Source organism: Synchytrium microbalum (assembly GCF_006535985.1).
Source record: "Synchytrium microbalum strain JEL517 chromosome Unknown SmJEL517_scf0004, whole genome shotgun sequence".
Taxonomy (NCBI): domain Eukaryota; kingdom Fungi; phylum Chytridiomycota; class Chytridiomycetes; order Synchytriales; family Synchytriaceae; genus Synchytrium; species Synchytrium microbalum.
This window is the reverse complement of record NW_022158353.1, coordinates 680,354-694,233: the sequence shown is the minus strand read 5'-3', so window position 1 is coordinate 694,233 and position 13,880 is coordinate 680,354. Positions and strand designations below refer to the sequence as shown.

Here is a 13,880-nt window from a genome sequence, read left to right as displayed (position 1 = left end):
AAATATTTTATGATACAGCAGCAAAATATGTTATTTCATGACATTTCTTGGCTCGCACCCTCCAAATCTACATCCATCTGTGTTCGCTCATCCTCGTCATTTGATAAGGGTGCAACATCAGCTCCAATGATTTGAGCCAACGGCGGATCCTCATTCTCTGGGAATGGTATTTCCATGGGATCTCCCAATGCTCCAGACAAGGAAGATGAAGAGCTGTTTTGATGATCATTGTTGTGGCTTTTGCTGGCATTGGATTGATCAATATCATGATATAGCTCAATATTGTCTCTTTGGACCATTTGGATTGCATCGGGCTGCGAGACGGAATCGCGATTATATTAGTGAGGCTCATAAGTATTGAAGACAATGACAAAACCACTTACAGGATACGCGACATCCCCTCCACGAGAAAGCGCCATTTTATGAGCATACACCAAGGCATATATAGGATCAGTAACTAGTGCTCCTTGCACCTGATCTTCGGTCACAGATTGCACTTCTGCATGCAAGTGTCGCAACTTCCACCACCTCTTGACACCAGTCAAATCACGTACGTACGAGACATTATCGGCAGAAAACTCTTTGGAACTATATGGTGATGTGGCTATGGCACAGATGAGTACATAGTCATCAAAGTGCCGAGATTCTTCCCGTCGTTTGAGTTCCTGTAATTGTGCATAACTTTCTTCGGCCTCTATAAAATGTCGTTTGAAATAGTGTGTTAGTTGAGAGAGTTGGTAGAATGTTAGGGTACAACCACCTAAATCAAACACAAATTCCGAAAACAAGGAGAGGACGACTCTCTTACGCGCAACGGCCTGCATATGTTCCTTATATATACTGTCAACCATATCCAAGTCCTCAAGAAATTGCCTTCTTTGAGCATGAGCAGCTTGTAATAATTCTGGATTATCCGTATATGTCACGTCGGCAGGATCAGGATCTTGAGCACCCAGGTAGCTTGAGATGCGGGCAAATTCTGTAGCGTGCTTGACATTTTCCAATCGCTCCTTGCTAGCTATTTTAGCGTGCAGCTTATCCAATTCACGATTTATTTCGTCCAATCTGTTATAGTCGTTATAGTGCAGACCGAATCGACTCAGTGACAATTCGTAGTTTCCATCCATTTTGAGGAGTCGTGGAAAGAAGGCTGGTGTTGGTTGAATACACAGGACAGTGGGATATCGGGTTATCCTTTTTCGCTCGGTCTCACCAGATGTATCTTGTTGAAGTAGGTTGTGGAAGAAGTCACGGACACTGTATTCCAGAGGGACACCATAAGGCGTGGAAGCTGTTAACAACTCTAGACACAAATGCTGTGTCTTTGGTCGTACATCTAGACGATTTCCACAGTCATACGTGAGTTCCATAGTCAGCAAACTGCAGCGACGAAAAAAAGCGTTAGAATTGAAGAGCAAATGCATGCATCTGAGTTTTACGTACTCTCTTATGGCATTACTTGCACCACCCGTAACTTTGTCAACAAATTTCTTCAACAGGTCTGCAAAAAAGTCAAGAGTGAGTTCAGCTTGTAAAAATTCCATCGTTCCAGAATCATCTCGGCAAGGAAAACAGTCTCTTTCAAGCTTTTTAAAAGGATTCTACCTTTGAAATCGTCAATCCCACCCTTCTGTCTGAAAGTTTGGACAAAAGGTAGAGGATCAACATATTTTCGTTCAGAGTGTGCCATCATTGCAAACAGATTCTGCAATTCGAATCCAGGTTTGTTGAGTGTTTCACTTCGTGGTAGTGAAGCTACTTGATATCGAGCTTCTGGGATGGCGTATAAAGCTTGTAGGAAGCCTGTGAGAAGTGGGTAATCTTCACACGGCACGAGACCGACAGGCCTACAGAGGAAATGCATTTCAATTCGTGTGAGTTGCATGACAGACCAGATTACCTCCTTTTGCTTTGTTGTTGCCGGCAATGAGTGAAAACTTACGTTGTATGACTTGTTCGTTTATCCAACGATGTTGCGAAGTCTGGCGTGGTCGACCATCCTGTATCATAGTTGTTGGTGGCATCCCAATTGCCATTAGAATTCTATGCGAGAGAAGGATGGTGAGTTGATCTCGAATCAAAGTCAGAGTTGTTTGTGCAGACACTCGGCTCTTGTAGAACAACTATCAAAGACAACGTACAGCGTCTGTAGCCCATGGGACATCGACCTTTGGTATCACGGCTGTTGATTGCGATCCGATTGGAGCAGAGGCAGAAGCACCACCGCTATCACCACCACCACCACTAGTGTCAAGAGACATGGCCAAAGCTCCTACAAGACAACATCGTATTAGTAACAAGAGAGAGTGAATTCGAATCACTCGAGGCAAATAGAAAACCAAGAGTTGTGATTTTGGAATTTACTTTGCAATTGTTCATCCTCAGTTTCATGTACATTCAAAGGCATCTGAGCTAGAGTGCTAGCAGCATTCCACTGATCAGCAACAGCAGTGGTTACGACAGGTTCAGCTTCTGGAGCTCCCTATTGCAACAGAGTCAATACTGAGTTGGATTCTCTCCCAGATATGACAGTTCATCGGAAGCAAGGAAGGGCGAGTTTGTCTTACAGACAATAGCCATTCTGCAGCTTGATCTGCATTGCCCTTTGATCTCTGCGTTTGGTTGAGAAAGGGTGAGTGAAACTCGCTTGATGTTGCGATTTGTGAGCAGCACCGCAAACTGTGGTGGGAATTGTTACTTTGAGAGCTCGGATAGCTTCATCAGCTGTGAATCCAAGATCTTCGATATTGTGTATCTCGGTTTCATTAGGAGTGTAATCAATGCCTTGTTTCCATGCCTCACTAGCTTCCAGATTTGGCAACACTTGCAAGGAAAATTAAGTTACAAACAAGGAGAAAAATAGAACTGAAATCACTGCATAATTTAGCTTACTTGTCTTTGCAGACTCGTCCTTCCAGACTCCTGCTCAGAACGATCGTTCTGAAGTTTTGAAGAATCCAGGTCAAGTTGCAACAGCTTCGACGCACAAAGGAGCCACAGGAGCACATTTTTCGAATCATATGCTCTATCCAGTGCAAAACCTACGTGATGACGCGTCAAAGATTCTTATTACACGCTCGTGAAAACAGTCTTGTCAAGGAAATGAGCATTGTGTCGGTTCCACGGTTTTCTGTAAGCTCCTTAGAGGCTGGGAATGGTCCACGGTCGTCATCACATATATCGAGGTCGTTTCTACTAGAGGATCGCGACTATGAGGACTACAAACGGGCTGGAACTAGGGGAAATTTAGCTGCACTCTTCAGATGGATTGGAATTGGGCCTAATGGAGTTACAGATGGTTGTGCTCTCACAAAGGTTGGATATCTCATCATTTGCTCTGTCCCTCTCAGTCTAATCTGTCTCAAACATATAGACATTAATCTTTACATTTGTCCTGTCTTGGATTTTTGTCGTATTATACATAATAATATCGGATGACAGGACACCTCCGTGAGATATCAGCACAACATCTGAGCGGAACTGGCTCTAGCTGGGTCAGCTTGTGGTATCAGCCATATAGAACCTCAGGCACACACTACTGTAAACTTCACGTCCACACCTCTCCAGAATCGCGTTCTTTTTCGTGTACATTGTATAAACATGAAATATAGATTGGATCTCATTTATGTGGCCCGTGTTTGGTTCCTCTCACGTTGATTGACACGTCCCATACATGTCGCCAGTAAACCACATCCAAGTTCTTTGACGCTAGTAGCAAACAGGAAGAGCAGGCCTTTTAACTCTTGTTAGATGCCATCGTTTCGGGTGTCATCAAGACTGTTTCATTTTCGCTCGTCATCATTATACAGGCACCAACTTGCATCAACGGTATTAAACAGCAGAACCTCCTCTATACTAGTCAAATCATCAAATCAATCCAAGAATATTCTACCTCCATCCATCGTCAATCTCTACCTAAATCACAGGACATTTGCTACTTCCACACCACCCTCATTACCCAAAGACAATTCAACTTTTAAATCAGCCTTATTCGCCCTAGGAACTGGTGTAGGAGCTGCTGTAACTTATTACATATTGTTTGAACCACCAGCTCCACCAACAAAACCTGTATCTGCGCTAGAAGACGCCATGTCGAGAGTACCTGTAGGTTTGACTCCTCAGCAGATTGATGTTCGCTTAAGGGCTGCTGAGACTCGTGTCAAGGTGGACAAGGCTGATGCAAGAGGAACTATGGTGGCTGGATTTGAATTGAGTGTGGTTAACAGTAATGACCCCATAGAGGTAATTCAATTCATCTTGGACACCAGCTCTTTCTACCTTTCTGTTCCTTGTCGACTGGTTTTGCCAACGTATTCATATAGGATTACCACGATCAAAGAAAGACACCAAATGGAATGATATTCGCGCAAGTCTCTGTTTTACCAGCGTTCCTAATTTCAACCAATCTTTGCTAACAATGTCAGCTCAATAGTGTATACGATGGTCACTCAGGCACAGAATGTGCAGAAGTGTTATCTCACTATCTGTCATCATACGTAGCAGCAGCCATAAAAGCCATACCCAGATCAAGCAACAACAACAGACAACAGGCCATATCAGACGCCATCTCATCAGCATTCATAGCCATGGACAATGATATAGCACGGGGAGCCATATCTCTAGATCCAAACTATAAAGGCGCCTTCCCATACTCTAGAGATAAAGTACACGCTGCTTTGAGACCAGCGATGGCAGGTAAATCATTGTTGTGTAAGATTGACGGTTTTTTTTATCCTAACCTCATTTTCATACGAATAGGCTCCTGTGCCCTATTGACGTATATAGAAGGAACCGATGTATACGTCGCATGTACAGGGGACTCGAGAGCCGTACTAGGTCAATTACGTGCCGATGGAACATACCAAGCACTACCATTATCCGCAGACCAGACGGCGTCTAACCCATCAGAGCATGCGAGAATGTTGGAAGAACATCCAGGTGAACGTGATACTGTGCTTGTCAATGGACGTGTCCTTGGGTACCTTATGCCAACAAGGGCATTCGGAGACTGTAGATATAAATGGCCTGCCAAAGTCGCTGAAGCTGTTATACCACCAATATTTGGACGCTCTGTAGCCCGAAACTATTATACACCACCATACGTCACCGCTCGTCCCGAAATAATTCATCATACCATCGAGCCTGGACGAGATCGATTCTTGATTATGGCTACTGACGGGGTATGGGATGAATTGTCTTCTGACGAAGGTGCCGATCTTGTAGGTCGTCACTTGTCGAAAATAGGGGCTTCTCCACCTGCTACTGCAGCTGCTGATGAAGGGATAGTTGTCGAAGAAAGAAATTATGCGTATAAGGATCGTAATTCTGCTACTCATCTTATTCGGAATGCGTTGGGTGGTGCTGATGAAGTACAGATGGGTAAATTATTGGCTATACCGCCTCCATATTCAAGGTAGCAGATCGCGGTCGTTCCTTCTTTCCGTGTTGACCTCTGACCGTTAACGTGTTTCAATTCTGATCTGTAGGAGGTTCCGTGACGATATGACGGCCATAGTCGTTCACTTCCATGATGGTGTGTTCACGACTGGTGGTAATGGTGGTAGCGGTAATGGCAGTGGTGGTGGAGGCAAGCCCATTCGCGACATTGATTTGAGTCTGACTGGCCCAAAGAAGCCAAGGATTGATCAACTGGCGGAGTGGAGTGCTGCAAATTTGCCTCCTGGTATAGCTGGTAAGAAATCGAAGGCAAGCAAAGAAGGAGTCGCTGCGCGGTTGTAAAAAAGCCTCGAAAATTATGTGATACTAAAATGTTTGTAGTAAAGATTATATATTTTTGTTCCAACATCATTCACAAATGAAACAGTGCTGGCATGTCTCTCAACTTGTCCCAATCTTTATCAACATCAATTGCAAACACCGTCCCAATAGAGTCCAAATCCTCTAGCTGAGCATAAATCACAATCTCGTTATCTACTTTACTAGCAAATGGTATTGATTTGCCTGTACTCAACAGCGTCACGTTCTTCGTCCTTGATTTACGAAGGCCACGGACTTCAAGTCCTTCAGAGCTTGAATTCGGCCGTGTAGGGAATATGGCGTATAGCCGACCTGCACTGGACTTGTGTCCAGGATGTGTAGCTTTAAACGTCACGATTCCATCAGCCATATCTTGTGGAGTTATCAGTTCATTACACTCGAAGATCGCTTCGCGGTGTTTTGCGAGCCATTTGCCTACAATTTGTAATCGTGATGATTGACTTTCTGGGATTAATCCGGTACCTATGTTGAAAATGTAGTGGCTGCGTTGGTTCAAGCAAAAAAGAGAAGGTCCCAATACATCGTCATACCAAATGGAGAAACATTAAGCAACAAGTTTCCACCACGAGCGACAATACGACACAGATATCGCACTAGTTCCGTCGGTGTCTTGTAGTGGCGTAGATCTTCAGGAGTATTCCCCCAGGAACGGCCCTTTTTGACAGACAAGGTGAATAAAAGATCTACATGGATCACTCGATTCCAGCAAGCTTACAATCGGCATGCATGACTCCCACGGTCCACCAGGAGGTATGTTGGGCAGAGCTTGTTCAGGCGTTTTGTAGTCGCCGATGCCAGGTAGTCTAGCAAAGGAATATATTGGTCAGTGTCGTGGTTTTCCCCCGGCGAACCAAACGCTTCACCTGTCATTCAAAATAATCCGAGGTTGCAACGACCGTATCATAGCTTCAACTTCCTCACCACACCATAACGCAGCCCTCCTCTCCCATCCACCATCAAACCAAAGTATTTTAATCTCTCCATACTCTGTGAGCAACTTTCTTAAATGCGCCATCATTGTTTTTTGAATATACGCATTCCACGAATCTGTATCTGGTAATGGTGGCGATTTGCCGAATTTGTACGGGCGGTAGGAATCCTTCCATGCTGGATATTTCGGGTGGTGCCAGTCTGAGATCGAATAGTAAAAGCCTACGTCAATTGATTTGGAGCGTATAGCGGTTACAAATTCACGGACGAGGTCACGGCCTTTGCAGGCTGATTGAGCGACGGATAGGACACCTTCTTCAAACCATGGGAACATGCAGTAGCCGTCATGGTGCTAATCGTTTTGTTGCAAGAGCGAGAGAAGGAGAGTAAGCGCGATAGCAAGATAACAACAATCCGCATTAAATCAAGTAATTGCAATCCACAGGTACAAATATTGAAGCTCAATTTGGAAGGATACCTTCGTTGTCAAAATGGCGTATTTGACACCAGCCTGAACTGCCAAGTCAGCCAACTTCTCAGCCCAGTTCGAATCAGGATTGAAATTCAAATGATCTTTATAGTAGACGTCCACATCTGTGTCCCAGACCAGCGGCCAAGATGCTGTGAATTGAGACACGTCAACAACACGATCACAACATTTGCATCAGCAAAGAGAAGCAAAGCTTACGCTATATAAATGTAAGAATAAGTCATTATTGTGCAAAAATTTGTGTTATAACCACGTAACCTACCTCAAGATTATTGATAGAATATGGTCCAAAATGTATGAAGAGCCCATACCGAACGCTTTCAAACCACTTGAGGTCAGGAGTGTACTTCTTTTTGGAGCTTCCAGAGACTAGTCCTGACATGATTCAGAGGCTATAACGGGGAGATGCGTAAGCTAGGTGCGTCGAGTGCAAGAATGGGGGGAAACAAACGTGACAATCCCACGAGAACAGAGTCGAAGGACAATGAATTCGAAATTTAGGCGCTTTCAACACTAGTTTCGTACCAGTATTCAAAGTAGTAAAGCCTTGCTGCTCTGATCGTTTTAATCCAAAATGTGACGGTGACACCAAGGTAAGACTGTGTTCAACCAGATACCAGATTACTCTATTTTTTTTTTATTTATACAATAATAATCTTCAATTCTTCAATTTAGCAATCATCAATACAGTACGATTTCAGCAAGGCTTGTTGAGTGAAGGTAAATCGGACATGATGTCTTTTTCATCTAGAGAGTGATAGGTCACGTATTCATTTGTGAGGATCCAACCTCCATCTCTGGTACGAGTCACATCGTAAACTGGATAATTCTCAACTAAAGAGACATGCATGAGTTGGAAGTACTCTTCTCGTCTGACAACTGTAGAACAGAGACTAACCTTGAGGCTTGTTTCCGTTGAATCTCCACGTTCGTGTAAAGTCAAAGGCACTGTTGGTCTGTGTTCCATCTTCATTCCATCGAACTACATAGGTCTGGTGGATACGACGCCTGTCTCTGAATCGAAACATCCTAAGATAAGAGCCACGAAAAATCAGCATAGGAAGGTGAACGATTCTAGCATGTAAAATCTTACCATGAATACGATGTCAATTCATAAGGATCTATATCCGTTCGTAACATGTCACGTTCGGCGATAATATATGAGAGCTTCCATTTGCACCTAGTGGCAATATGAAGAGGAGTATCAATACTGCGCCTTGTTCGATTGAGGAGAAATGATGGCTCACCAAGCAGTCTTGCCAAACGTGCAGGCCCATTGGTCAGGATATTTGCTTATAGGTGATGACGGGTATGAACGCTAAGAAATATGCCACGTCAGCACTTGTTCAAATTCTCGGGCCATGTAGAGTCCACTGTCCAAATACTCGAGCCAACAAGCAATTCGAAATTTACCTCTAACAGCAATAAGAAATCCGACTTTTCCACACATCGATGCGTCGAAACTCCACGGTTTGCAAGAATCTGCTTCATCTCCTTGATAGATAGCAGACTAATATAATTAAGCCATTGGGCACGTGGATGCAAGACGAGTCTCAGGTGTAGTTTGTCTGCCCAACGATGCGAACACTATCAGAAGTTGTGATGATTTGTCAGAGATATCACGATGAAGTAAATAGTATCAATCCCAGTGAATTCCAATGACAAGATACAGCGAAAATCTTGCGCGAATGCACTTCTGATCCTCAGATCGTGGCAATTTACACTCTGCACATACCAATTCTTTCCATAACAGGTCATCGTTCTGCAAGTTTGAAAAGAACTTTGAAATCTGAGACACTTTACATAGTTCTTTGGCTGACAAGAGGCTCAAGACTTTTGTAAGGAGCTCTACGGGTAACTGGCTTAAAGCCTTGTCAGGTGCGTCGGCTGTGAGCATGGTTGTAGTCTCTTGTTTTTGGAAGTTGATGGAAGGAAGTTGTCTGTTTGTTGAAGATGGTCGCCGGCAAACCGCGTTGATCCTGTGCGATTCAAATCCTTACGATAGACAAAATCTCAAAATGCGAACGTTGTGATCGATAGAAACCTTCATCTGTTGGAAACGTATCAATTTCCAGACAATCAGGAGAAAGTTATAAATCCATAGAGTTTGTTAGTTCCAGTTAGAGTTTCATATCATTTTACCTTTTACGCGTTGAGACACGTCATGAAGTCGGTATAGATCACGATGCAAGTCGAAATTCCGTCTTGAGACGAAGCTACGATTTTGCGTGATTTTCTCAGAGCAGGATGAACGCCAGGTCAACAAAAAGACAAGAACAATCACCGAAAGACACATAGAGACTGAGAGCGAGAGAGAACGAAGGGCTCAAACACTTGCAACCTCTTTTATCATTGAATAAGGAGAGAGGGCCATGAGTGCCACCGTCTTTACATTCTCATTTGGTTCCTTCAACTACTTTTGTAACAGCGTTGCCCTGACATTGTGCCCACTCGTTGGTCCTGATGGAGGTATAGAACCCGCCTGCTATGCGAGAAATGTCGAGTTGGGTGGTACCCTTATCTTTGAACCAGGTAATGTGTCACTGTGTCGTTCAACATTACAGGCATTGTGTGGTGATTGGAGTGTTTTGTGACTGTTCCAGTCTTGGCTGATGAATCTGGCACTAATTATGTGCATTCGTATCCTCTAGCCACTCTTGTCATATATCTCATTGCCTTGATTATGACTGGTATCATGATTTTCAACATCAAGGCAAAGTATACCGCTGTTGGTATGTCTCCTTCATCATTTGGACTATCTGAAGGAAGAACTATGGCATAGTATGATCGCTAGACACCTTGCATTGCATCTCATATAGGTCGAAAGGAAATCGTCATCTTCTTCTACATGTATGCAGCCAGCGTCCTAGTTGAACTATTACTCGTCTCGGGCATTATCCCTACTGCATCAGCACCATACCAAGTGAGACATTGTTTTAGTGATCATATTACGTATCAAGAAAGCATCCATTGAGAGTTTTTTGCCCTACTAGTACTTTACTGCTGGACACATAGCCTTGTCCACCACAACATGTTGGATTTTACTATTGAATGGATTTGTTGGGTTCCAATGGGCTGAAGATGGAACACCATTATCTCTATGGGTAATTATGATCTCGTCCTGGCAAAATAGCATGAAATTCATTTGATCGATGCCTCAACTGACACATCATCATTCAACCTCTAGTCCATTCGAATTTCATCAGCTGTTGTATTTGTCGGTGTCTTCTTCGTTGCTTTGGCTACCTTCATACCCTTCGCCGGGTTCTCGAAATCAAACCCAGTTCCACTATTCATCATCTACTACCTATTTAATCTCGCTTTCGTCGTGATCTACGTCTTGTTGCAAGTCGTGTTGGTTCTCAACACTCTTGATGACAGATGGCCTCTAGGTAAATGAGAAGAAGAAAGGCATTCGTTCGGCGCAAAAAAACCATACCTTGGACACTAATTTATAATGAATCACTCTAACACCTCTCATTTTCAAACACTAGGCGACATTTTATTCGGCTTCACATTCTTCATCGCCGCTCAAATCTTCCAATATGTATTAAATAGTCCATTGTGTGAACTGGCCAAACATTATGTGGATGGTCTCTTTTTCGGCACAATTTGTACACTGCTGGCAGTGATGATGGTGTATAAATACTGGGATTCCATCACAAAGGAAGACTTGGAGTTCTCGGTTGGAGGAAAGACCAACGTCTGGGAAATCAAGGATCCATTACTTGGTACATAGGCATTGTTTCATTAAAATTCCTTTGTACTCATTCTCACATCACCGCATCTTATGAATTTATAGGTGATGACTCATACGACCGATACTAGAGGGCTTTACATTTATTATTTGTTTCATAGTTATTAAACCAACAACAATGACGAAAGAAAGTGTATGTTGCAGTACTTATGGCTTTATTTACATTGCAAATTTTACATGAGGTTTCTATAAAGGGGGTTTCCCTTGCAAGCTGTGATGATCATATTTCTAGGTGAATCAACCACATCAAAGATCGGATACATCTCAACATGAATTTCCTCCAACCCTGTACACACCCGTCTAGCCTCCTCAGACACAAACATAAACCGATCCATCAATATCAAGGACTCTAAAACTCCGGCCATCATTGCTCTCAACGTCCACACAATCGCAAACTGTTTTGCGTCCCTCTTATACCTCTCCACATACTCCTCCAGCACAGCATCAGATACGCGAGAATCATCTATTTTCAAACGATTCAATGCCGCTCTAGCATATACTACAAACCCCTGCGAGGTGACTTTCTTCCGAAAACGACCTATAACGACCTCATCGCCATTCTCGACAAGTTTGAAATCTACTAGCACCGCTTGTAGTAGTGCTCGATAAAACAAACGAGGGAAATTAAATTCTGTTTCCTCATTCCAACGTGCTGTTGCTTGGCATGCGAGATTCCGTGTATCGTATCCGAGTTGAAAGCTCTGTTGTATAAGAATGCTAGATAATGGGAATCCACAAGATGCTACATGTTCATTAGATTCTGGCTCTGTGAGCAGATTATAACAGCACCCAACCAGACCAAGTGCTTTAGATTCCTTTGATGCAGCAAAGAGACGTATTAGCTGTGGTGACAGATCACCACATGCGTGTAACCCACATAGCAATAACGGCTGCTCGTTTTGTGATTCTGCAGGTATTATATCTGACATGGTGTCCTTTGCCGTTATGCGATGGTTTACAAACGTCAGACTACCTGACGTCGTATTATTACTCGTCGAGGCAGAATTCTCATTCCGTCGTAGCGCTCCTTCATGCTGTATAGGATTATCATCTACAGCTACCACATCGTATCCAAACTATCGAATTGAGAAGATCAATTGATTTGCATGTGATTCCTAGTTTTTCGCCTTCAGAATCAATTCTGCTTACCTTATGAGCTAGAAGCAAATCCAGATACCCTTGTCCACTTCCAGCATCCAGTACATGGTGAATATCATGTTTAGAAGCTAGGTCATGGATAATTGATCCAAGAATCTCAATCTCGGACCGTTTCTTGTCCTTCATGTTGGTCGTTCCGTGCTTTAGCTTTACAGTAGGAGTTGGTAGATCACGAGGTTGTCTTGGTAGAGCCAAATGAAATGTCCCTCGTACAAAGGCTTTCAACGATTCAGGCCACTCGTCCTATTGTCATCCCGTATTAGGCTTTTTTTTGCACATAAACAACAGATGCATCACCACCCACTGCAGATCTCTCGTACCTTAAAATAAGTCCCATTAGCCATAGCTACCAAATCCTTCAACTCCACAGCCAGATCGCCATCATCCAACACCCTCCAGTCCTTCGAGAAATGTCGTTCCCAGAATTGTTGGACTACAAAGTTTGCACCATTCCTAGGCCTCCATAGCCATGCATACGTGTTTATAAATTGAAGCAGCCCGTTCACGTATTCGGTTTCATCACTGAAATTTACTGGAAGCTCGACAACGCTTGTCACTTTCATCGTTCCTGAGCTTGTCGAATAGCGGTCACTCCCTACTAGTAAATAACTAGAGTACGTATGAGTGTTTACGAGCTGATATCGGCCATTCAGTGCCGATATGTCCTCCTTGTTGGACTGTATTGTTCGCAGTTTGTGATTTCACGTTTTTTGAAGTTTGACCCTTACTGACTTTACATGCTATATCGTAGATGACAAAGAAGAATGAAGACAGTGCTTCGGAACGTACTCAAAAGCTGGGAGCTTTCGCAGCATCAACTAATGCGAACGTGAGACCAGAAATTTCAACATCAAGGTCAACAGATCAAAACACTCCAGACTCGTGGTGGTGGATTTTCGCAACTGGAAACTTGACACACTCAATTATAATATTGATCTCTTGGTAATGTACATTTCTGTTTAGTGTTGTCAATCGTCTTGGTTTGGATCCTCGAGACCATTGATGGTGACCTACTGGACCATTTCTCGTTCCTGACATCGATCTTTCCCTCAATACATGCAGTTTCCTCTTTTCCAAATGGGCCTCTGAGATGGACCTGTCGTACTGGAAACTCTTATTCATAGCCGAAGCAGTCATACAAGGAATGCTTGCCACCAGTGGGTTGCTGAATGCTTCGTCACGAAGGTATTTGACGTAACTGACAAGTTCAACTCTGTACTGTTTGATCTTTCCCGTGGTCTTTTGATTTGCATGTAATCGGGAGACGGTTTAGTACAAGTTGTAGAAGGCCTAACGTATGCATTTTTTTGCCTCGTCCTAGACATTTCAGCTACTCACAACACACAACAATCCCAACAATCGCATTACGTTCTCTCGTGATACTTCATCACCTGCTACGAGTCCCAATACTCTTCCATCTACCATATACCAATAATTTACCAATCGTCGCAGTAATAGGATCTGTCATAATAGCAGTAGGAACAAACATACGTGTACAACGACTCTTTGCAACATTGGTTTTGCTCAATCTTGCGATGTCTTTGTCGATATGGAATTTGGCATGTGGAATGTATAGTTTGAATGTGTTATTGACGGCTGTTGGGGTTTATCCTGGAACAGTAGCAGAGGCTTTCAATATTGGTGTGTGGTATTGGATGGCGCAGACTGTTGCTGCATCATAAAGTACGAGGGTGTTAACACGTGTAAAATGAATGTAAATACAGTGCACAAAAAATCTTCATGCATATGTTTTCTATTTACGCTCTT

General features: G+C 43.3%; 5 protein-coding genes across 5 annotated transcripts; 3 read left to right on the top strand and 2 right to left on the bottom strand.

Moving 5' to 3' along the window:
• Positions 1-35: 35 nt before the first annotated feature.
• On the bottom strand, positions 36-2,880 carry SmJEL517_g01290 (uncharacterized protein; the record flags this gene model as incomplete). Its single annotated transcript, XM_031167218.1, has 10 exons — positions 36-314; positions 384-1,380; positions 1,444-1,501; positions 1,606-1,847; positions 1,943-2,043; positions 2,142-2,272; positions 2,365-2,482; positions 2,568-2,612; positions 2,699-2,801; positions 2,876-2,880. The coding sequence occupies 10 exons, from the start codon at positions 2,878-2,880 to the stop codon at positions 36-38; spliced, it is 2,079 nt and encodes a 692-aa protein (XP_031026804.1).
• Positions 2,881-3,102: 222 nt separating this feature from the next.
• On the top strand, positions 3,103-5,739 carry SmJEL517_g01289 (uncharacterized protein; the record flags this gene model as incomplete). Its single annotated transcript, XM_031167217.1, has 7 exons — positions 3,103-3,315; positions 3,374-3,450; positions 3,810-4,242; positions 4,323-4,387; positions 4,433-4,695; positions 4,759-5,413; positions 5,487-5,739. The coding sequence occupies 7 exons, from the start codon at positions 3,103-3,105 to the stop codon at positions 5,737-5,739; spliced, it is 1,959 nt and encodes a 652-aa protein (XP_031026834.1).
• Positions 5,740-9,570: 3,831 nt separating this feature from the next.
• SmJEL517_g01288 (uncharacterized protein) lies at positions 9,571-11,026 on the top strand (the record flags this gene model as incomplete). Its single annotated transcript, XM_031167216.1, has 7 exons — positions 9,571-9,730; positions 9,802-9,930; positions 10,018-10,121; positions 10,192-10,302; positions 10,386-10,590; positions 10,693-10,929; positions 11,001-11,026. 7 exons carry the CDS (start codon positions 9,571-9,573, stop codon positions 11,024-11,026), a joined length of 972 nt encoding a protein of 323 aa, XP_031026863.1.
• Positions 11,027-11,128: 102 nt separating this feature from the next.
• SmJEL517_g01287 (uncharacterized protein) lies at positions 11,129-12,676 on the bottom strand (the record flags this gene model as incomplete). Its single annotated transcript, XM_031167215.1, has 3 exons — positions 11,129-12,031; positions 12,105-12,356; positions 12,434-12,676. The coding sequence occupies 3 exons, from the start codon at positions 12,674-12,676 to the stop codon at positions 11,129-11,131; spliced, it is 1,398 nt and encodes a 465-aa protein (XP_031026836.1).
• Positions 12,677-12,773: 97 nt separating this feature from the next.
• On the top strand, positions 12,774-13,795 carry SmJEL517_g01286 (uncharacterized protein; the record flags this gene model as incomplete). Its single annotated transcript, XM_031167214.1, has 4 exons — positions 12,774-12,797; positions 12,865-13,055; positions 13,176-13,298; positions 13,435-13,795. 4 exons carry the CDS (start codon positions 12,774-12,776, stop codon positions 13,793-13,795), a joined length of 699 nt encoding a protein of 232 aa, XP_031026835.1.
• Positions 13,796-13,880: the final 85 nt, after the last annotated feature.